Raw genomic sequence first — 23,201 nt, forward strand, 5'->3', positions numbered from 1 at the left:
TTGTTTCTTTTTTGAAGGCGGTTTTTCTCTTTTTTGTGGTAGACGGGTTGGATGAGAGTTCGGGAAAAGTGTCTTAGCTTAGCCTTGAGCCGGATAGAAATTCAAGATAGCTGGTTATTGTGTGAGTGACAGGTAAACATTTCGGTTAAATTTTGCAAGAAAATAGAACCAAAAACATAGTTTAATTTGCAAAATCTCAGCTTAAGAATATGAAGACGCAAAAAAGAGAATAACCGGCAATGGTTTGAATCAGTTAAAAGGGAAAATAAATGCACGATGGCTTATTACTTGCGCCAATGCTGACCTGCAGACGCCGTTCGACAGAGGTGCAATATTTGCAAACACAAAGACCATGGCTGAGTAAGTCTCTCTGAGTTGTGGGGGCGTCACGCGCGCGCGCGCGCGTATGTGTGTGTGTGTGTATGAGAGAGAGAGAGAGAGAGAGAGAGAGAGAGCTGTACTCGAAAGGCCGTACAAAACTGCCCATGTCCTACCAGTCAGAGCTGGAAAAAGAATTACAAATTTGCCCTGCGCTCAAGACAACCCATCACTATATGCTATGGAGCTCTCTTAATGTCTATACCCATCCTATAAAGATCAGTGAATCTAGGATGTAGTCAGAGGGAGACCTCTTTCAAAGCTGATGCCAGTGTTATTTGTCTGGCCTGCTACAATTTCTGCTGCACTTGGCCAATATCTCCTCAATTTGTATCGGTGATAGAGGATGATGTGCTTATCTTTGTCATCTCTGTTTCCAGGTGGCACTAACCCTTATTTGCTAACCCAAGAGTGAGTCCTCTCACGATTCATCTATCTCTATATAATAGTAGCTTGCTATGGATGATAAGGATAAACATGTGAAACAAGATCATTTGCCACACAGATGGCAATCACATATACTTGGTTTCTTGCCTTGACAGATTAGATAGAGAGAGAAAGAGAGGTCAAAGTTGAGTGAGAGAGAGAGAGAGAGAGAGAGAGAGAGAGAGAGAGAGATTGTATTATCGTCCACGAAGGTCAAATATGACCCATGGGACCAAAATAAAACATGATAGTACAATGGTTTCTTCCATTGAAGGCATCGGATACATATCAGTTAAGGATTGAGGGTCCATCCACAAGAAAAAGGAAAGCAAAGACAAAACCTAAGGAGGGTTTGGAGGGAGGGGAGCGGGGCTTGGAGTTTGGAACTCTTGGATGACCGCTTTTCCCCCTCGGTAAACTGCCCATTTGCCTTGTTTGCGGGCTTCGTGCATCTTCTTGAGCTCGATTCCTTTGCGTTTGAGAGAGAGAGAGAGAGAGAGAGAGAGAGAGAGAGAGAGAGAGAGAGAGAGAGCCAGGACACTTTTTACTCTCTTTAGGAGAGGTTTTTTACCTTGGCATTTAGTCTTTTATGTTCCGCCATGTGCCTAGTTGTATCTCGTTTTACAGTTTTCCGTTTGATGCCTACGTGACCGCTCCAAGAGTATGCATCAAAACTGAGGGTAAATGCATAAAATACTAGTATTCGGATCATTTTCCAACTCTAAAGTGCTCTACCATCGAGGAAAGAATCGAAAATCTGCACCTTCGGTCATATACCACATGTCTGAAACTCTAAGCTGCTACAGGAAGTCCAAGGAAAGGGCGCTCTGCAAGAGAAGAACAAGGTGCTATAGAAAGCCACGAGATAAATTGTCAATCTTGCCCGTTGCACAAGGAACCACAAGAACCATAAGGAAGTAGTCCGCGGAAACTGACTCCCAAGTTGGCTCCATATCCCCCTCTGAAGAGAGAACACTCGAACCATGGATAACTGTCATAACTCTCCAACAGTCTCTGCTTGTGTAATCGGATCACCCGCGGTAGGTGAATCTGAGAGGAAAATAATAATATACCGATGGAACCCGGAACCAAATTTGGGAGAATTGTCACAAGACGGGCACCACGTGCCAATAGAAAAGAACAGACTGAACAACTTAAAGCACTTCAAATAACAACTGAATTGAGAGAGAGAGAGAGACAACACGCGACACGGAGTGGTGGAATTCCACCCCAGAGAGTATTGGCCCCAACCCTTGGCGCCCTTTCGGTATTTCTTTATATTGCATCAACATAGTACAAGCTGGTACTCCAGACTCTGCACCTTCTCCAGGAAGCATACCAGAGAATGAACCCTAACCTCATATTTAAAGGCCCTTGGCCTAAAAAGCAATTACAGTGAAAAGCCTTCAACTCAATAGCTTTTGGTCCAAAAAGCAATGCCAAAAGGTGCCAGCTTTTCGTAAATCGCGTTGATGTCCGTACAGCAAGCCACATGTCAGCGCGTCGCGTCAGCAAATCAGGGTTAGGGTTTTTGATTTTAGGATTAGGGTTTCAACAGAATTAGGGTTTTTGATTTTAGGGTTAAGGTTTCAACAGAATTAGGGTTTCGACACGTCAGTAGTTTGTTACAAGAACCAAGAAGACTGTCTCCCCTCTTTGAAGAATGCTCGGGCTAACTATAACCGGTTCTTAGTATGAGAAGGAAGACTATCCACCTATACAAGATAACATGCCAGTCTAAGGATAAGGGAAGTAGGTGTATCCTGAATGGTACAGTCTTGAAGGGCCAATCTGGAAGACAACATAGGAATGACTGCTTGCCTGCATCGGAAAGAGCAACCGTCACACCTTAAATCCGAAGGACGAGGCAACCATCGAAATGGCTTAAGAAAACATCAACACCTGCGATGCCAAACACATGAACAAGGCACACATGTGGAGAAGAGTGATGTGTCTTCAGATCACTGAGGTAGAGGGAGACAGGACATCTGAGAGAGAGAGAGAGAGAGAGAGAGAGAGAGAGAGGAAGAAGAAGAAGAGTATTTTAACGTCGTAGAAAACTATCCCAAGAGACCTTAAATATCTATCCGACGAGTGTTGAACTCCCTTTCTATCACTTGGGTGATAGAAAGGCTATACCATTTTCCGCTTTTTATTAGCGCGCGCGCACACACACACCCGAGAAGACGAGTATTTTAATTTTTAACGTCGTAGAAAACTATCCCAAGAGACCTTAAAGATCTATCTGACGAGGAGAGTTGAACTCAAGACTTGTTATTCAAGAGGGAAATGGCATAACCAATCTACCACACTTGGGTGATAGAAAGGTTATACCATTTTCCTCTTTTTATTAGCCCCCCCTCCCCCGACCCGGAGAAGAAGAGTATTTTAATGTAGTAGGAAACTATCCAAAGAGACCTTAAAGATCTATCCGACGAGGAGAGTTGAACTCTAGACCTATTATTCAAGAGGGAAATGGCATAATCAATCTACCACACTTGGTGATAGAAAGGTTATACCATTTTCCTCTTTTTACTAGTGCGCGCGCGCACACACACGAAGAGAGAGAGATCTGGGAAAGGCTCTCCATGCTGATAACAATGTGCTGATACAAGTGACCAAGGGTGGTTCGGCATAGAACTGACTTGCCCAATGGATAGACCCAAGGCATGCACAATTGCGATTGCTACTGACACTGCCAACTACTCTTGCACACGAGATCACTGACACGGCCACAACTGTTAGGCGTAGCGGAATGAATGTTTGCGCTTTGCTCAAGATGAGTGCTCCGAACTGTGCTCAAGGTTCCTTTTGTTCTTATCGAAGGGAGAGCCTTCCGTTCTTAATGAGAGAATGCTATGATCACAAACAAAGTGAATGGACACTGTGCGTGCAAGTGTATGAGACTGAGAGATAGAGAGAGAAGAGAGATACGACACCAGAGACGTAAAATCCTCCTCCGAAGGCCCCACTCTCGTCGGCGAGAGTGGTCTACTTATGATTGCACAATCTGGTACAATGGTGATGCATGGGACTGATGCAAGCCTAGGCAAAAACGCCAGACTGAGATGCTTTCCAAAAACGCTAGTGGAAGGGGGATCTGCTGCATGGAGGGAAGGTCCACCAAGGCTTTGTCTTGCTGAGAAGTTGCCTGCTGAGCTTGGCTCCTGTTGACTCTTCTGCCATTTAGTGCTAGCTTTGGTTTGCTTATATACAAACTTACTCAATTTGCCCTACCTACTTTTCAACAAAAGTCACTTAAAAATAATAAGTGAAAAATGTAAAAAATAGGTAAGATAGGCTAAATGTAGTGGAAAATTCCCCTGAAGGATTATGATGGGAATGCTTATGATCATGCTGTGTGCAACCAGAGGATATGCATCTACACTAAGTGTCTGGGCATGCACGGTCTACGAATAGACTCACAAAAGTGCTAGATCACTTCTAATCTAGATGGACTGGACCCTGATCATGCTGTAGCTTGTCCACGGACACATAGGGTTGGATGTGTCACGTGACATCCCCTCCTTTTCAAAGTGAGGTACTGGTACCGAACTGTATGGCGTGGAGGGAGATCGCCAATAGCATCCGGAATCCTGGAAGGGACTCTTCGCCGGCCCACTCTGATGTGTGGGTGGTGCGGTACTTGAACTTCATAAAGGTTTGCAAAGCTTGCTTCTTTGGGCCCCGCCGAAAGCGACACAAAGTCTGCTGTGACTCCTTTGATGCTTTAACTTCGTCGAGAGTCATGCTTCTCTCGTCTTCAAGAATCTCCACGGCTGAAAATTCCTGAAACCACTTCTAACACAAAACCATGAACATACCCATTCCATGTAAAGTGAGTGGAAAAAATCTTGTCTTCCTCAAAGACTGTGCATGCAATGTAGATGAACATAGAGACAGTGCGCCAAACCGTTCACCACCCACACGCAAACAATGAGATCGAATCTCTCCCTTATGATCTAAAGCAATCAACTGTGGCAATTCACCATGGAAATGCCCATGCTTGGTGCTCATACTTTCATGTGCTCTTTCTGCAAATGTGTCATGCCAAGGAAGAGACATGGAATGTGACTTCCTTACATACATACTTTTCAGCTTTTCATGAAAAATTCGCATACATTCGTGCTCATTCATGAGTGAAACGTGCTCAACATACAATATGTCATGCCTAGGAATAGGGATCACATAAAGACGCTGACTAAAATATAGGAAACGATCACAAATGAAACACTCGTACAATGCGTGTTGACCAATCATGCGAATACATAGTTATTAGTACTTCCTGTAAGGGTTCCTTGGACCTAGGCTCAAGAGCCAAGATCGATCCTTCGTGATTGATCGAATCATCCTGTGAGGGTTCTTTGGACCTTGACTCGAAAGCCAAGATCGGTTCTTTGTGATTGATCGAATCTACAACGAGGTTCGCATAGTCTTGGAATCCTTGGGTATCTTCAGATAGACCCATTGTCCCACATCTAGAGTCCTTGGAGACCTCTTTTGATTAGCATAAGTAGTGACTCGGTCACGAGCCGTTCTTATACTATCCTTAGCCAATTCGAGCATTTCCTGCATTTCATACAGGAAATCACGAGCTTGGCGTTCCTTGACTTTCTCTAAGCCAACAACAATTGGGGATTTAGGCTCAAATCCATACATCAGCATGAACGGGCTAAATCCAGTAGCAGAATGCTTGCTACTATTATAGGCAAACTCTAACTGTGGAAGATACCTTTCCCAATCAGATTGCCTGTGAGAGACATAGGCTCTCAACATGTCTTCTAACGTCTGATTCATTCTCTCAGTTTGTCCGTCGGACTCAGGATGGTCAGAAGACGACATACTCAACTTCGTCTGAAGGTGAGCAAAGACATCTCGCCAAAATCGGCCAGTGAACTTAGTATCTCGATCATTGACAATATCTTCTGGGAGACCATACAACTTATAAAGCTGATCGACAAATAAAACCGCCAACTCATGGCTTTTTACTGTCGACTTCGTTGGTATAAACTTCGTCATTTTTGTGAGTCTATCGACCACAACCCAAATAGCGTCATTGCCCCTACTAGTATTAGGCAGACCAACGATGAAGTCCATGGAAATACTCTGCCACTTGGCATTTGGGATTTCCAATGGATGTAGCAGGCCAGCTTTCCTAAGGCGCTCTGCCTTATTGACCTGACACTGAGCGCATCTCTTCACATAGCTCTCTATGTAAGAGCGCATTCTTGGCCAATAGAAATATTGTTTGACCAAAGCCAAAGTTCTCTGGATGCCTGGGTGCCCAGTGCTAGGAACATCGTGGCATTCACACAAAATCCTTTGTCAAATCTCATCGATTTCCGGCACGCAGACTTTACCATTTCTGAACAATAGTCCACCTCTAATGGAATACTGTCGTTGTCTCGTCTCTCCAACACGATTCACTTGGGTCTTCGAACCACCAAGCCTGTATGCGAGTCATGCCCCGCTTTGACCTCGTTCCATATCTTGCCAAAATGGCCATCGGAACGATATAGCCCTTGGAGACAGAGATAGAAATCCGTCGAGATTTCAGCCATAGACAAGGTATTAACCTCAGGAATCCTGCTGAGCGCATCGGCAACTCGATTGCTGGATCCTTTTCTATAACGGATCTCAAAGTCAAACTCTTGCATAAGCTCAACCCATCTGGCCTTCCGGCCTCTTAGATCACTCTGATCACAGATTAGCGCAAGGAGTGATGATCTGTCCATGCAACAAACGTAGAGCCATACAAGTAGTGCCGCGATTTCCTCAGGGCGTGGACTACGGCGTAAAGCTCCTTCTCATACGTTGGATAACGCATCTCGGCGTCAGAAAGCTTCTTACTTTCAAACGCAACAGGACGTCCATCCTGATATAATGCCGCACCAATAGCATAATCACTAGTGTCCGTTTCAACCACAAACGGTTTGCTAGGATTCACAATGTGTAGTATTGGCGCAGTAGTCACCAAGTGCTTTAGTGTTCGAAAGCTCTCGTCGAGACGCTCATTCCAGACAACAGGGGAATTACCTTTACGATGAGGACCCGAAGTCTTCTGCCCTTTCACCCCTCCTTTTAAAAGTTGCGTAAGCGGAGCAGCAACTTTAGAGTAATCCTTGATAAACTTGCGAAAGAATCCAATAAAGCCTAAAAAGGACTTTACTTGGCGTACATTCTTCAGAATGGGCCAATTTCGCACTTTATCCAACTTTTCAGGGTCGACGCAAGTTCTATCGTGAGTAATAATGTGACCCAAGTACAGAAGCTCTTTCTTAAAGAATTCACACTTAGAAGCCTTAGCATAAAGCTTCTCAGTTCTCAGTACTTCGAGAACAACGCGTATATGCGCTAGGTGCTCAGGCAAACTTCGGCTGTAGATCAAGATATCATCGAGAAATACAACAACGAAGCTGCCTAAAAATGGTCTCAGCAGATCATTCATCATCTGTTGAAACGTAGCTGGAGCATTGGTCAAACCAAAAGGCAAGACCAAAAACTCGTAGTGACCATAACGCGTATGGAAGCCTGTCTTAGGAATATCTTCTAGTTTGATCCGTATTTGATGATAGCTTGATCGTAGGTCTATCTTCGTAAAATACAATGCTCCATGGAGCCGATCTATCAGATCGTCCATGCGTGGGAGCGGATACTTGTTCTTAACAGTGAGCTTATTCAACCCCTTGTAATCCACGCAGAAGCGCATAGTGTTATCCTTCTTTCGAGAAAGTAGCACTGGCGCTCCTCGCGGGGATTTGCTAGGCCGAACAAAACCCTTGTCGAGATAATCCTTCAGTTGTCGCTGAATCTCGTCCTCCTCGGTTTTGCTAAACCGATAGGGTTGCTTTGAGAAGGGCTGACTACCAGCCACCAACTCAATGCCATGATCTACTCCTCTCGAAGGCGGCAAGCCAGGAGGTAGATCATCGGGAAAAACATCCGCGAAATCAGTCATGATTCCTTGGATAAGGTTGGATTCGTCGGAATCCCCAAGTTCAATAGAAGAACATGAAACATTTTTACGAAATTCAGTGACAGAAGTACCAAGCACTAATGAATCAAACCAAGCAGATGGCACATTGATAAAAGTCAACATCAAAAGACTTTATTTCTTTATACATTTTCAAAGTAGTAACAACTGGTATTGCAAAACCATTATTTACAGACTTCTGATTACAAAGCGACACAGATACATGAGGCATGTTCTGCTTAACAAAAACAAGAGAGTGATGCACATAGTCTATATACAATGAGTCTTGTTTATCATAAAACCATGGAATTCCTAAAATAACATCTGCTCTGTCCAGGCGCATGATGTGGAAATCCAGGTTCTCTTTGTAATCAGCCAGCTCGAGTGACAAGTCTGGAACCATCCGATTCCATACATCCGTATCCATGCCGCGAGCCCTTTTCACGCGATACTCATGGTCACTGTCCCGCGTCCGCAGGCTCAGTTTCAGCACCAATTTTGCATCCACAAAATTGTGTGAGCTTCCATTATCAAGGAGTACGGTCACGTCGTGACCATTGATCTTCCCGGGGAAACGGAGAAGATCGTGCTTATCAAACACTTTGGTGCTAAAAGTACAGTTAGTGCATGAACTGTGCGCTAAATGATGGATTTCAACTTGAACAACATCAGAGTTACCTGAGATCTCGTGAATTTGAACCGAAGGATGGCCTTGCGGTTTCTGCGTCTTTTTCTTCTTAGGGCAATCCTTGATTTGGTGACCCGTCTGGCCACATCCGAAGCAAGCCCCTTTCTTCACCGCATCAACAATTGAAGCATTTCTGGCTTTCTTCTTCTCCTGAGAAGATCTCGGCGGTGATTTGGACTTATGCTGGATTCGGGGTCGCTTCCTCGAAGCACCCTCACCGGATTGATGGTCTGCAGTTCTTTTCTTTTCATAATTCGCTCCATTTATTAAATGGAACGTCCTGGCCTTTGCCATTGCATCTTCGACGTCAGTCAGGGCTTTATCCTTAATTAAGGCCCAACGGTAGTCCTCATGCAATCCCAACAGATACATGTGCACCGTGTGCGTAGAATCCACCTTGCAGAAGGTGAGCGCCTCTTTGAAAGCTGTCATATACTTATCAAAAGACAGAGTTTTCATCGAAAGACTCTGCAGTTTGGCATAGGCTTTCAAAGGGTCCATTTTGGCGAAATCCCTCTTGAATTTCACACAAAAGTCAGCCCACGTCGTAGGCTTCTCTGTCATGTCACGCCACCAGGTAAGCGCCTTACTGCGCAGATAGAGAGGAATCGTCTGAATCCTCCGTTCATCATGCTCCCCATGGAGATCAAAGTATGTGGTCCACTGGTGTAGCTAGTTATTTACGGCCAATTCCGTGCACTCCTTCTCTTCACCTGAGAAATTTGTAGTTTTGTACGGAATTATGGCAGTCGGATCACCCTGCGAACGCCCAAAAGCAGCAATCTGCATCCGCAATTGTTGGAGATGGGTTTCCCCCTCGGAAATACGTGCAGTCGTCGACTAAGCCATATTTTCGAGAGTAGAAACTCTGGAAGTGAGCCCCTGTACGACCCCTTCGAGAGAGGCCAAGCAAAGGTTCGTCTGAACATTCGCGTTTTCCAGAGCGGTAACACGCTGGTCGAAACTCTGGAAAGTGCTTGTAATCCATGTGTGAATGGAATTTGGATGTTACCTGGCGCGTCGTCACGCTGCACATCGGAGCTGGAGGAATCCATGACAGTGCGTGAAAAAACTGGAATCTGCACGCAAAAACCGGGCCTTTTCTGCACTTTTTGGTCGCGAAAAAGTGAAGTTCGAGGAGCTCCATGCGTCGGTGTGGGCGTCTGAACGCGAGGAGGTGATGGCGGGAGGGCGGGAGTGCGAGCAGATGAGAGAGAGTAGGCTTTTGAGAGAAGCAGGAGAAGCAAATTTGAGGTTTCTGTAAGCTCTGCAGGTTTGTATAAGTGGGTTTTTAATAAATTGCAGGTTTCATACCTTTTTAAAAAAAACCCCAAAGTGCCCTGGGCACCCTTTAAAAAAGGGTCAATTTATTAAACATATGGCGCTGAAACCCAACTCAAGGCCAGCGTAAAAAAAAATCAACGAATGCTGCAAATATCGCCAACGCTGGGATCCAGCAATCGGATGCGTGGAATCAACTTGGGTCCGTGCACTCAGCGTGCATGCGTGTGCCCCTCACGCTCATCAGCGCCAGCCTGGAGCCCAAGTCCCCTGCAGAATTCCAACGCAGCTTCATGCCAAGGCATACATATAGACAGTTATTTCTCTCTCTCTCTCTCTCTCTCTCTCTCTCTCTCTCTCTCTCTCTCTCTCTCTCTATGCTTCGCACAAAGGGAAAAGAGATTACAGAGAAAGTTTAAAGAGGATACTACATGCTGAATTTTAATCTAAAATCAGCCACTTAATGAGTGATTTACCGATTTCATAAAACACCAGTAAAATCAATAAGTAATCCCCCAATTTTCAATGCCAATTTGCTGATTTTTATCAAAAATCAGCAGCATAGTATTGATTTACACCTGCAAACATACTCAAGAGAAGAAAATTAATTAATTAAATAACTATTTCATCAAAAATTGCATGAAACAAAGACTATCCGACTCGAACCCATCTGTAGGTGTGCACATGGTCGTTCGTGCAGCTAAGCCGGCTCTGATACCATGAAACAAATGAGGAGAGAGGATCTCTCGGCCACACGGACTGCCTGCAGATACGCGTCGGACAAACCACCCGACCATAGCTACCATCCGGCAGCTCCCCGTGCTGGGGCCAGCGTCTGAGGACGTAGGCGTGCACCTGTAAGACCGAGCGTCCCATACCACCCGGCCTCACCTCCTCGGGTGACCTCGCGCACTCCTAGCCTCGCGGGCTAACCATTGGCACTTTGCCAGTGGGGTCGATAACTGCAAATGAGGCCTTGGTCTCCCTTTTATATTAATGACCGGCCACACTGGCCGTGTTCACACTACGTCTGCCCGGACACTGGACGCCCATCCCGACGGTATAACCGGCCTATACAACGTAGAGGGCGGTACTATTTTAATTACCTGTTAACTTTACACAGAGCACTGAGAAGGGAAGAGAACACAGTTGGGTCCAGCGACTAGAATGTCACTGCGCACACGAGACCGACACCCTGTAGGCCCCAAAGACTGGCGCCCCTTTCGGTGTTTCTTTATTCAAATTAAGGTAGACGATCCGACCACTTAGCACAAGCTTTCACAAAGCTGTCCAAACCTGGCGAGGGCTGAAAACGCAGGTTTTCGACCGGATTTCGACAGCATAACGGCGCAAAAACCTCTGTAGGTCAAAAACACCTGTCTAGGACGGATTCCCTCGATATCTGGAAGCTTTCTGGTGAGCTGTCACAGAAATTCAGCGGGCTGTAATTCTCTGTTTTTCACTGCCGGGAGCCCAAAAGCCTGTACACGTATCCCAAGGCTCTCACGAGGCTCCCCCGATGTTCCCTTGCAGTTTAGGTGCGAAACCCTAAACCTGCAGAAAAACACAGCAGGCTGTAATTCCCTGTTTCGGATCGTTTTTAACGGAGCGAACACGCCTACGCGTGTCCCAAGGGCTCCCACACGCAATGGGACAGTTCCCCTGTGAATTGGACGAGTTTTCACGCGAGAAAACTCTCCAAACTCGCAATCTTTCGTGATGGAACTGTGCGTACGTGTGGGGGATTAGCAATTAGCTAATCCGGTTCTTGTTCAGAAGGCTCTTGCCTTGGCAAACGCGCATAAACCCCCACAACTGTACATAGGTCAAATGAGAAGCCCACTAGTGGGGCATAACATACTGTACGTAGGGGAGAAAGAGCCAATCCACCTGAGGCTGAAAATGGCGCCCCCTTTGTTGATATGCAGCTCGTTTTTGCCTCCCAGAGTGGCAAAATCGCTCACAGGCTGACACGTCGCCTAGTTTCCGAGTTTGGGCTTTCCCTGCTAAAAATATCTCAAATGGTGCGTCAGTTGACTTGGCAGCAGAGCAATGAAATGTTCCCCTTGTCATTCCAGAGCTAATGACGCGAACACATTTTCTGGTCAAAAATAGCAGTTCCCTAAATTTTAGGAGATGCTTCCATGGCGTCCCTATCGGTCTCCTGACCATCATTGAAGACTACCATTTGACCAACATCTACAATGTGGGTTAATTTACTGGCCCCTTTCAACTTATAAAGTTGCAGTGACTTGACGAGTGGCCCAAATTCCAGTTTGGCGCACACGAGCTTCCATACTCATCAGAATTCAGTGCTAACTGGCCCGGGCAGTCCCTGTCTGACCGACCTAGATCCCCGATGTGAGAAACCCATTTGGCTACAGCCGTTTCACACTGGCCATGCAATGTCCACTTGCACCTTTTCAAGGGTTTTGGGACAAACAAGTAAAAGTAAAATAAATATATCTAATACTTATTTACGGAAGGCAACAGGAAAAATACACCTCCTGGTGACACACCCCACCCTTGAAATACTGCAAGCGACCTCGCTTGCATGCCAATAATACATGCAGATATCTCCTGATATCACATATATTCTATGATGGGAAATCCAAGATATACATGCTTCCGGAAATGTAGCGTTGGACGATTAAACAATCCCACCAACCTGGCTACGACACATATATCAAGCATAGAAGTCTTCTAGTGTACTCTTGAGCACAAAATTCTCTAGCTAAATGCTGTATGGAAAGAGTAGATACAATTGCTTAACTACTCTCTTGAGCATCATGAACCATGCTCTTGCGTTGCTCCAAAAAGGCTGCATCAAGTCACTGTGGGTTCCATTTGAAAGGCTTCAAGATACAATTGCAATAGCTGAGGTGAATCAAGCAATTCAGACTCTTCCATCCATTTGGCATCTAATAATGGATAGTTCTTGAACTTCACCAAATAGCGTCTTGCAACCTTTCCTCTAACCTTTCTTTCTTTATGTGCCAATATCTGTTCAGGAACAAGGATTTCATCCAATTCTTCCACTTCGGGTTGTTCCTCATCAAGCATATTCTCTGGCACATCACCAACAAAGGGCCTTAGAAGGCTGACATGAAAAGCATTATGTATTTTCCAGCCTTCTGGTAGCTTTAACCTGTAAGCTACATCGCTGATCTTTTCTGAAATTTGAAAAGGACCATAATATCGCATACTGAGCTTAGGAAACAAGCGTTCCTTGCCTTTCCTTTTCCTTAACCTGGCCTTTTCAAAGCGCAAAAGTACCCAATCACCAAGTGAAAATACAAGTTCACGACGGTGACGATCAGCAGCTTTCTTTTGCTTAGCCTGAGTCTTCTTAAGAGCAATCTTTATCTTCCTATATGTTTCATCCATATCTTGCACATACTTGTCTGCCTCAAATATCTTGTCCTTAGTCTGCAAAATGGGCGGGACTTTCTTTCCTCCTTCCACTATCTCAAATGGTGCCTTACCTGTTGACGTATGCACAATGTTATTGTAAGCATATTCAACCAATGGGAGATGGTGTTTCCAAGTTGCCTTGTGCTCTGAGACATAACATTTGAGTAGGTCCAAGACAGTAGAATTTGCCTCTTCTGACTGTCCATCAGTTTGCGGATGAAACGAAGAAGAGAACTTGAGCGTAGTGCCCATGTTCTCAAACAATGCCTTCCAGAAAAGACTCGTCATACGTGGATCCCTGTCACTGACAATTGACTGAGGCATCCCATGATATTTAAAGATATTGCTCATGAATATCTTGACCATGTGTTCTGGCTTTATCTTCTTCCTAACAGGAATGAAATGGGCCTGCTTACTGAACCTACAAATGATAGTCCAAATCCCATCATTTCCTGTTTGCGTCCTTGGAAGATCAAAGATAAAGTCCATTGCTATACTTTCCCATGGCCTATCAGGGATCGGCAATGGCTGCAACAATCCCTGTTGCTTTTGTCTATCAAATTTGACTTTTTGGCATACTAAGCATGATCTTACAAATGTGTCAACATCTTGACGCAAAGCTGGCCAATAGAAGAATGCCTCAACCCCTTTCACTGTCGCATCAATTCCATGATGCCCAGCATAAGGTGGAGCATGACTTTCCATCAAAATCTTTGGCCGTAACTGTTTAGTAACGCATAACTTTCCATGCATCATGAGAAAGTCATTCTTAAGCATATAGTGCTCATGATGTTGCCCATCAACAAGCTGGTCATAGATCCTTGCAAAATCTGAATCTTCAACATATTGTGTCTTCATTTCGTCTAGTTCACAATGGTACGGAATTGACACTGCTGAAATTTGGGGCTTTCGTGACAACGCATCAGCCACCACGTTCTTTTTCCCTTGCACATGCACAATCTGAAAATGGAACATTGACAAGATGTTTGCCCATCGCATGTGCTTCTCAGACAACTTCGTCTGTGTAAGACAACAAAATCAGCCCCTAGCAAATAGTGTTTCCAACTAGTGAGAGCATGAATTACTGCCAGCAATTCTTTCTCATAGACTTGCAAGTTCCTTTCAGTCTTCAAAAGAATTCTGCTCTCATATGCGACTACTCGGCCATTCTGCATTAGAACTGCACCAAGACTATGGCCACATGCATCACATTGAACCACAAAAGGTTTAGAAAGATCTGGAAAAATAATTACCGGATCTGAAGTCAGCTTCTCTTTCAAGTGTTTGAACGCTAAAATTTCCTTGGCTGTCCACTTGAAAGTAACTCCTTTTCCTTGCAGTGCATGGAGTGGAGAAGCAATCTCAGCAAAATTTCAGATGAACCTCCTGTAATAGGAACATAAGTCTAGAAAGCTTCGAATGTCATGTACGGACTTCAAGTCTGGCAATGACCTAATTGCTTCCACTTTAGCGGGATCCATGCGTACCCCATCCTTTGAAACAATGTGCCCAAGGAAGTGAATTTCTTGCAAAAAGAACTCACTTTTCTTCGCATTGATGAGTAGCCTATTCTTGCGTAGCTCATTGAAAACTGCGGTCAAGTGATCCCTATGCTCCTCTTCAGACTTTGAGTAGACAATCATGTCATCAAAGAAGGTACCCACGAAGTTTCTATGTGGTCTAAAAATTCTGTCCATCATCCTATCAAATGTGGCAGGAGCATTTGTGAGACCAAATGGCATGACAAGAAACTCATAGAGACCAAATGTTGTCCTGAACGCAGTCTTATGGACATCTTCTGGTCTAATGCGTATCTGATGATACCCGCTCTTTAGGTCTATTCTTGTAAACAATGACGCTCCCTCAAGCCGATCAAGAATGTCATCTATCCTCGGTATGGGGAACCTGTTCTTGATGGTATTCTTATTCAAGGCGCGATAATCAATGCACAGGCGCCATGAACCATCCTTCTTCTGCACTAAGAGTACAGGCGAACAGAAAGGGGATGAATTGGGCTGAATCAGCCCCTTCTCTAAAAGCTCGTTGACCTGACCCATAATCTCTTTCTGCTGGGCTGCACTAACCCTGTATGGTGGTCTATTCGGTGGACTAGAACCTGGCACAAGATCTTTAGTATGATCCTCAAGTCTCTCAGGAGGTAAACTCCCCTGGCAAAGAGTCCGAAAAACAATCACTGAAACCACTCAAAAAAGTTGACCTGTCTTTATCTAAGGTAGACAAATTAGATACAACTTGAGGTACTTCTTTTGCAAAGATCAAGTACGCAGAAAGATGATTCTTTATTACAGATGAAATAGCAGAAGCAGAAACAACTTGAACAGACTCGCCTTTAAGCTTTACATCAAGGACATGAGTCTTTCCTCTATGTACAAGGGTAATCTTTTTGTTGTAAGTATCCACCATAGCATGCAACCTGTAACACCATGGGATACCCAATAACACATCACAGCCCTCAAGCGGCATAATATGAAATTCTTCCGCATCCACATAGCTCTGAATGTGCAGACGAAGCTTTCCCAGAATGGGAGTAACAGGCTCTGAATGTCCTGGGCATGCCAAACCTGCTTCGCCTGTCATACCCATCTCCTCTGCACGAATGCCCAACTTTGATGCCAATTCTGGTGATATGAAATTTGCACGGGCTCCTGGATCAAAGAAAACCAGCATTGTCTGGTCTCTGACTTTGCCCCAAGCTCTGCATAGCTCCGTGGCATCTGTGTTTGGCTGATCTCCAACCAAATCTGGAACAAGTCCTGCACTCGGCTTTGGCTTCTTCCCTTTATGGTTTGACTTGTCATCCTTATCCTGTGACTTCTTCTGTGGGCACTCATTTGCAAAGTGTCCTTCCTGTTCACGAATGTAGCATTTCTTGGCCTCCCTAAGAGCTTTCCTTTCTTGAAAATTTTTGCCAGAAAAATGCCTTTTTTGTCCTTGTCCTCGTTCCGAAGAAGATTTAGACTGCTTCTTGGACGTATCAGCTTCTTCAATGGAGGGCTTCTTTGTAGGAGGCTCGGAAGGCTTTGCTGCAACATTGCCCTTGGCTGAAAACTGCTTGCCCTGGGCCCCTTTCTTGTGGCTATTAAATCCATCGGAATCTCCCTTCGACAGATTGTTGGCCACTCTTGCATTCTCTATCAATTGAAACATATTCATGACAGTAGTCTTTGTGCAGTAGTCCCTGATTTTCTTGGGCAATCCGCAATAGTACTTCTCAATTTGTTCTGACAAAGGCACAAACCTGTAAGAGGTGACTGGCAACAATGCTTCCCAAAACCGTTTATTGTACTCTTCCAGATCCACACACTGTTTAGCATTCAACTCGTGCCATTCCGTCATTACATCCACTTCAAAAGTGTTTGTCAACCATGCAGACGCAAAAAGTTGTTTGAATTGGACCCACGTTGTTGGGGCTTGACCCTGGTTCAACAATGCGGTCCACCATTGGAGCGCATTCCCTTTCAAGAAAGTGGCAGCCTTGCGTATCTTTGAAGATTCCGTGAAGTTTCCTCCAGCATAAGCTGCATCGAACTGCTGTATGAAGGTCAAAGCCTTTAATTGGTCCTCAGTTCCTCTGAAAGTTTCAAACTTCACTCCCTGCCCACCTTCCTTGTAATCCTTAGGCTGACTCAAAGGAGCCACATTATCATAAACAGGTGCTTGTAACAGTGGTGCTCCATGAGTGTTCATTCCAGCACTCGCATCAACTGTTTTCCCTGTCATATCTGCATTTTGTACGCATGGCTGCGAAAAACCAGCCATACCAAATTGTGTTCCAGGCACTCGAAACTGGCCATAGGCACCTTGAAAACCTGGTTGGACACCCATGTTTGCGTACATAGGGTTACCCATACCTGTTTGCATTGTCCCGAACACATTCCATGGCATAGAACCTGTGGAAGGTCCAGCCATAGCTTGAAACACTGAACCACCTCCAAAATAACCAGGATAAGTATTAGGTAATGGAAGGGTCTGACGCATAGCCTGTTCATTGCTCCCTTGACCATTCACAAACGGTTCCTGTCCAGCTAAAGCAAGTTGCTTTGGATCATTGGACACCGCTAGTTGCTCAACCACATGGGCTTTCCCTCGAGCATCATGAGTCCTCTGCGCATTGGAAATCTCCTTTTCCTGCAACGGCTCAGTCATGCCCTGTGTAGGAGCCTGAAAACCCTGTGTCGGAGCCTGTAAGAATTCCTGCATCCTTGGGTTGTTAGCCAACTGCTGAAACATGTCCATGCAACAACGCAGTTGAGTTCTAAACAATCTGTCCTCTTCTTGAAGAGTTGAAGGAATTTTCTCTGTGCCATGTGAGGAAGATCCCTCTTCAGGTACTTGGTCTCTCTTCTCTGCCATATCGACAAGCTCTGTGTTGCTTTCACCCACAACAATCCACGCTGCACTTTTTGAAGAAAAAGTGACTATCCCGTCGATGGAACCATATAACCGGCCTATACAACGTAGAGGGCGGTACTATTTCAATTACCTGTTAACTTTACACAGAGCACCGAGAAGGGAAGAGAACACAGTTGCGTCCAACGACTAGAATGTCACTGTGCACACGAGACCGACACCTTGTAGGCCCCAAAGACTGGCGCCCCTTTCGGTATTTCTTTATTCAAATTAAGGTAGACGATCCGACCACTTAGCACAAGCTTTCACAAAGCTGTCCAAACCTGGCGAGGGCTGAAAACGCAGGTTTTCGATCGGATTTCGACAGCATAACGGCGCAAAAACCCCTGTAGGTCAAAAACACCTGTCTAGGACGGATTCCCTCGATATCTGGAAGCTTTCTGGTGAGCTGTCACAGAAATTCAGCGGGCTATAATTCTCTGTTTTTCACTGCCGGGAGCCCAAAAGCCTGTACACGTATCCCAAGGCTCTCACGAGGCTCCCCCGATGTTCCCTTGCAGTTTAGGTGCGAAACCCTAAACCTGCAGAAAAACACAGCAAGCTGTAATTCCCTGTTTCGGATCGTTTTTAGCGGAGCGAACACGCCTACGTGTGTCCCAAGGGCTCCCGCACGCAATGGGACAGTTCCCCTGTGAATTGGACGAGTTTTCACGCGAGAAAACTCTCCAAACTCGCAATCTTTTGTGATGGAACTGTGCGTACTTGTGGGGGATTAGCAATTAGCTAATCCGGTTCCTGTTCAGAAGGCTCTTGCCTTGGCAAACGCGCATAAACCCCCAAAACTGTACATAGGTCAAATGAGAAGCCCACTAGTGGGGCATGACATACTGTACGTAGGGGAGAAAGAGAGCAGTATGTAGCGTGCGGGGCATCACTCCCGTCACCATACTGTGCATAGAGGGCAAGGTAAGCATTCCATAGCTTCTGTACCTGCTACAATCCACCTGAGGCTGAGAATGGTGCCCCCTTTGTTGATATGCAGCTCGTTTTTGCCTCCCAGAGTGGTAGAATCGCTCACAGGCTGACACGTCGCCCAGTTTCCGAGTTTGGGCTTTCCCTGCTAAAAATATCTCAAATGGTGCGTCAGTTGACTTGGCAGCAGAGCAATAAAATGTTCCCCTTGTCATTCCAGAGCTAATGACGCGAACACATTTTCCGGTCAAAAATAGCAGTTCCCTAAATTTTAGGAGATGCTTCCATGGCGTCCCTATCGGTCTCCTGACCATCATTGAAGACTACCATTTGACCAACATCTACAATGTGGGTTAATTTACTGGCCCCTTTCAACTTATAAAGTTGCAGTGACTTGACGAGTGGCCCAAATTCCAGTTTGGTGCACACGAGCTTCCATACTCATCAGAATTCAGTGCTAACTGGCCCGGGCAGTCCCTGTTTGACCGACCTAGATCCCCGATGTGAGAAACCCATTTGGCTGCAGCCGTTTCACACTGGCGATGCAATGTCCACTTGCACCTTTTCAAGGGTTTTGGGACAAACAAGTAAAAATAAAATAAATATATCTAATACTTATTTACGGAAGGCAACAAGAAAAATACACCTGCCGGTGACAGACGGCATTTGGGCTAGATCCCCTCTCCTATGAGCGGGACATAACACCATGAGAGGGCGCCCCTAACTGGGGCTGAATTGCACACACATAGGCTCCATCCTTGTCCTACCTATATAGGACCATCCAGAAACTGCTGGACCCAGCCCTCAGCCGTCACAACCTAGAAAAGGGGGGAAAAATGGGGAAGGGCATCAGATGCTTATGGAAAGCTGGGTGAAAAATAACACAAGGCCGGGGAATAATATTCCCAGCTTGCAAGAGCACAAATGGCCATGGAATTGAGCCAAAACCCAAGCTAAACATGGATAGACACAACCTGACATGAGAAACTTACCTCACACTAGCCGGGCACAGCCACAAAACAGCCCTCACTCCTTAACACTTGTCCCTGGGAGAAACTGGGAACCAATCCGGAGAGATACCTGAACTCTAACAACACGAGCCCTTGTGGTAGAGGCTAACCCGTTGGTTGCAGGCTGCCGGGCTTGGGAGTGAGGTTGTATTGGCTCTATGGCTGGGAATTGATTATGATGTCCGCTCTCGATGCTCGTTTATGCGTGAGTATGGATTGTGTCATGTCATGTGTGTAGGATGGACCCAGTGAGGGACTAACATTGGTATCAAAGCTTCTTTTTGCTCGTGCAGTCAACATGGCAATGTGCAAAAAACCATTAAGATCTCATGAGGCTGCGATGGCCTTGCCTGACAGGCTCTCTACCCTCTTGCATAGGGTGGTATGGGACACTACTAGCAAGAGAGGAGAGCAAGGGGGGGCACATGCTAGCCAATGGAGGGGGTCATGGTATGTTTTTTTATTTCTCATTGCTTTGCACATGGACTAGTGTGTGGACTGGGTGATGCTAGTGATCGTCCATGGATGCTTGATGTATGTTGCTTTTCCTTTCCATACCGTTTGCGCATGGGGATGCTTTTTGCGGCCGGCCACTCCAAGCACTTGTATGTCCTCCGTATGCTCTTTCCATGAGAGGGATTCAATTTCTTGGAGTATGTTTTGCAGGTGTTATATGGAAAGAAAGAGAGGCCAGTTTTTTACATGTGGTCTTTCGTTGTCACGTGACACATCCAACCCTGTCCATAGACAAGCTACAGCATGACAAGGGTTCAGTTCAGTCAAGTCAGTCTAGAATAGAAAGTGATCCTGGCACCTTTGTGAGTGTTCGCAGACCGTGCATGTCCAGGCACTTAGATAAGATGCATATCCTCTGGTTGCACACAGCATGATCATCAGATTTCCATCAGGAGCCTTATTATTTTTAAGTGACTTTTGTTGGAAATTAGGTAGGGCAATTTTGCTAAGTTTGTATAAATAGAAACCTAGCGCTAGCACTTTCTGGCAGAAGAGGCAGCAGGAGCACCTTGCTCAACAGACAACTTCTCAGCAGAACGCCCAAGAGGCCTAGCGTTTTTGCTCCACAGCATAAACTTAGCGTTTTGAACCAGATCAGCCAGCGTTTTTGGATCTTGTAGACTCGTGGCGATAGCAAGAAGCAGAAACCCCAGCGTTAGCAGATTCACCGCAGCAGGACCATTTTCAGCCCTAGCGTTTTTGCATCTGCTAGGCATTTCATCGTTTTTCAGCGTCTTTGTTTGTGTCCATTGCACTCTCACTAAAGGAACGGAAGGCTCTCCCTTCCGTAAGTAAAAGGAACCTTGAGCACAGTTCGGAGCACTCATCTTGAGCAAAGTTCAACATTCATTCCGCTGCACCTTACATTGGTATCAGAGCTTTGACAGTGTTCTATCACTCAAGGAAAGAATCACAATAATTTTTTTTGCTTGTTGCGGTCGCACGAACCCAAGTTCACTTGGGCGCGTCGATTCCTAATTGTGTCTTTGAAGAGTGACAGGAATCCAGGAAAGAAAGGCTTGTCCAACCTCCCCTTGTGCCTCTTTTCACTCATTGAGAGCGGACCGTGCACTTAGCGGCCGGCCAATCGACGTGAGGTGGGAAAAAGCAACCTTGGTGTGAGTGCGCAAGGCCGCCAAGGGGTGCGCCCGCGGAAAAGAGCAGAACTCGGGTGAAGAGAAGATCCTTCTCAAACACAGATTGCAAGCAAAAGAAGACCCTCAAGAACCCAAGAACCCAAGACCCGCAAGAACCCAAGTTCCTCGTGAACTTAAGAACCCAAGACCACAAGAACCCACAAGAACCCAAGACTTCAGTGGATGGTCATCACTCGAAGCGGAATGGATACTTCGCTTAGAGGTGATGAGCATGAGAGAGGCGAAGAAGAATTTTCCCCACCAGGAGGTTTTTCCGACCCTACCCCTTTCCCATCTACGCTAAGGATTGCACTAATTCCTTTGAAGGAGTTGACTTGTTGTTTATGGACAACAAGTTCGAACACGAAGTAGAAAGAAAGGCCTACGAAGAAAGTATGGCAGTCATAGATTGTGAATACGATGCAAAAATGGAAGCCATAGAGCGTGAGCATGAGCGCGAGAACAAAGAAAGACTAGCAAGATTTGATCGCGAGAACAAAGCAAGAATGCAAGAGATGTTGCGACTCTTTTCTCAAGTGCAGGCACAGATGCAAGAGATTTGGGAAAAGGAGACTTTCTCAGTCTCTTCTTCTCCAAAGCAAGACACACAGGAATTACAGGATTTGCATGATGATAAGCATGATTTGAATGATAATGATGAGCATGATGATTTGAATGACAATGACAAGCATGATGATTTGCATGATGATCAAGATGTGATTTCTCACAAGCATGATGATTTGCATGAAGATGATGTGATTGTTCACAAGGATGATGTGTTCGTGGATACTTTCTCTAGTGAAGCTAACCTCATTGCAGATTCGATCAATCACGAAGAGCCGATCTTGGCTCTTGAGTCGAGGTCCACAGAAACCCCACAGAAAGATTCGATCAAACAAGAAGAACCGATCTTGACTCTCGAGCCTAGGTCCAAAGAACCCTCACAGGAAGTACTATGTGTTCGCATGATTAGTCAGTAGGCATTGTTTGAGTGTTTCATTCGTGATCGTTTCCTGTATTTTAGTCAGCGTCTTTATGTGAGCCCTTTTCCTAGGCATGACATAACCCTAAACCGGCGGGTGAGTATGGGTAAAAGGTTGTAACAATCCCTGTGCTTTATGCGTGTGAAAACTTGACCTTCTGGCATACCAAGCAACTGTGCACAAACTCTTCTACATCCTTCTCGAGTCTTGGCCAAAAGAAGTATCTCTCTACCCCTTTCAAGGTGGTAGCAATGCCGCGGTGACCTGTAAAAGGCGGACAGTGGCATTCAGGCATAACCTTTTCCCTCAACGGCTGTGTAATGCACAACATGGTTTTCTTCATCAAGTAGCTATCCCAAATGGAATAGTCCACTATTATCTCCCCTTTCTGTATTCAACTGAATACATCTGCAAAATCTGTTCTGTGGCGTACTGACCGACCATAGCCTTGAAGTTCCTATGATGTATCGCGGAAATAGACAGAACCAACGGCTTTCGGGACAAAGTATTTGCCACCAAAAATTTCTTCAGTCCCTGCACATGGACAATCCGGAAGTAAACTGTGACAAGATGTTTGCCCACCGCATCTGCTTTTCCGATAGCTGCTTCTATGACAAGAAGTAGCATAAACTCCCATCATCTGTGAAAAACCGTAAAATCGGCTCCGAGTAGGCAATGTCGCCACTGAATAAGAGCGTGGATAGCCGTCAAAAGCTCTTTCTCACAAATTTGTGCTGTCAATTCTGACCTTGAAAACAATCGGCTCTCATAGGCAATGACATTGGCCTTCTTGCATTAAGACCGTATCCAGACTACGACCACAAGTATCACAATATACTTCAAATGACTTCTGCAAATCCGGCAAAGTAAAAAATTGGTCCTGTAGTCAAATTCTTTTTCAATTTTTGAAAGGAAGTCACTTCTGTGGGTCCCCACGAGAAAGGGACTGCTTTCTGTGTCAAGATATGCAAAGGGGAAGCAACCTCTGCAAACTTTTGAATGAACCGCCTGTAGTACGAACACAATCCCAAGAAGCTTCTAACTTCATGGACA

At 45.4% G+C, this 23,201-nt stretch overlaps 1 protein-coding gene across 1 annotated transcript in view; it reads left to right on the top strand.

Moving 5' to 3' along the window:
• The first annotated feature begins 227 nt into the window (after positions 1-227).
• FBP7 (F-box protein 7) overlaps positions 228-23,201 on the top strand; it is a 53,597-nt gene continuing 30,623 nt past the window's right edge. Inside the window, exon 1 of the mRNA XM_086511269.1 lies at positions 228-360. Within this exon, the coding sequence (XP_086367395.1) occupies positions 270-360 (91 nt within the window). The 5' untranslated portion in view covers positions 228-269. The remainder of the gene's footprint in view (positions 361-23,201) is intronic.

Source organism: Adiantum capillus-veneris, chromosome 4 (assembly GCF_014529385.1).
Source record: "Adiantum capillus-veneris isolate H3 chromosome 4, ASM1452938v2, whole genome shotgun sequence".
NCBI lineage: Eukaryota > Viridiplantae > Streptophyta > Polypodiopsida > Polypodiales > Pteridaceae > Adiantum > Adiantum capillus-veneris.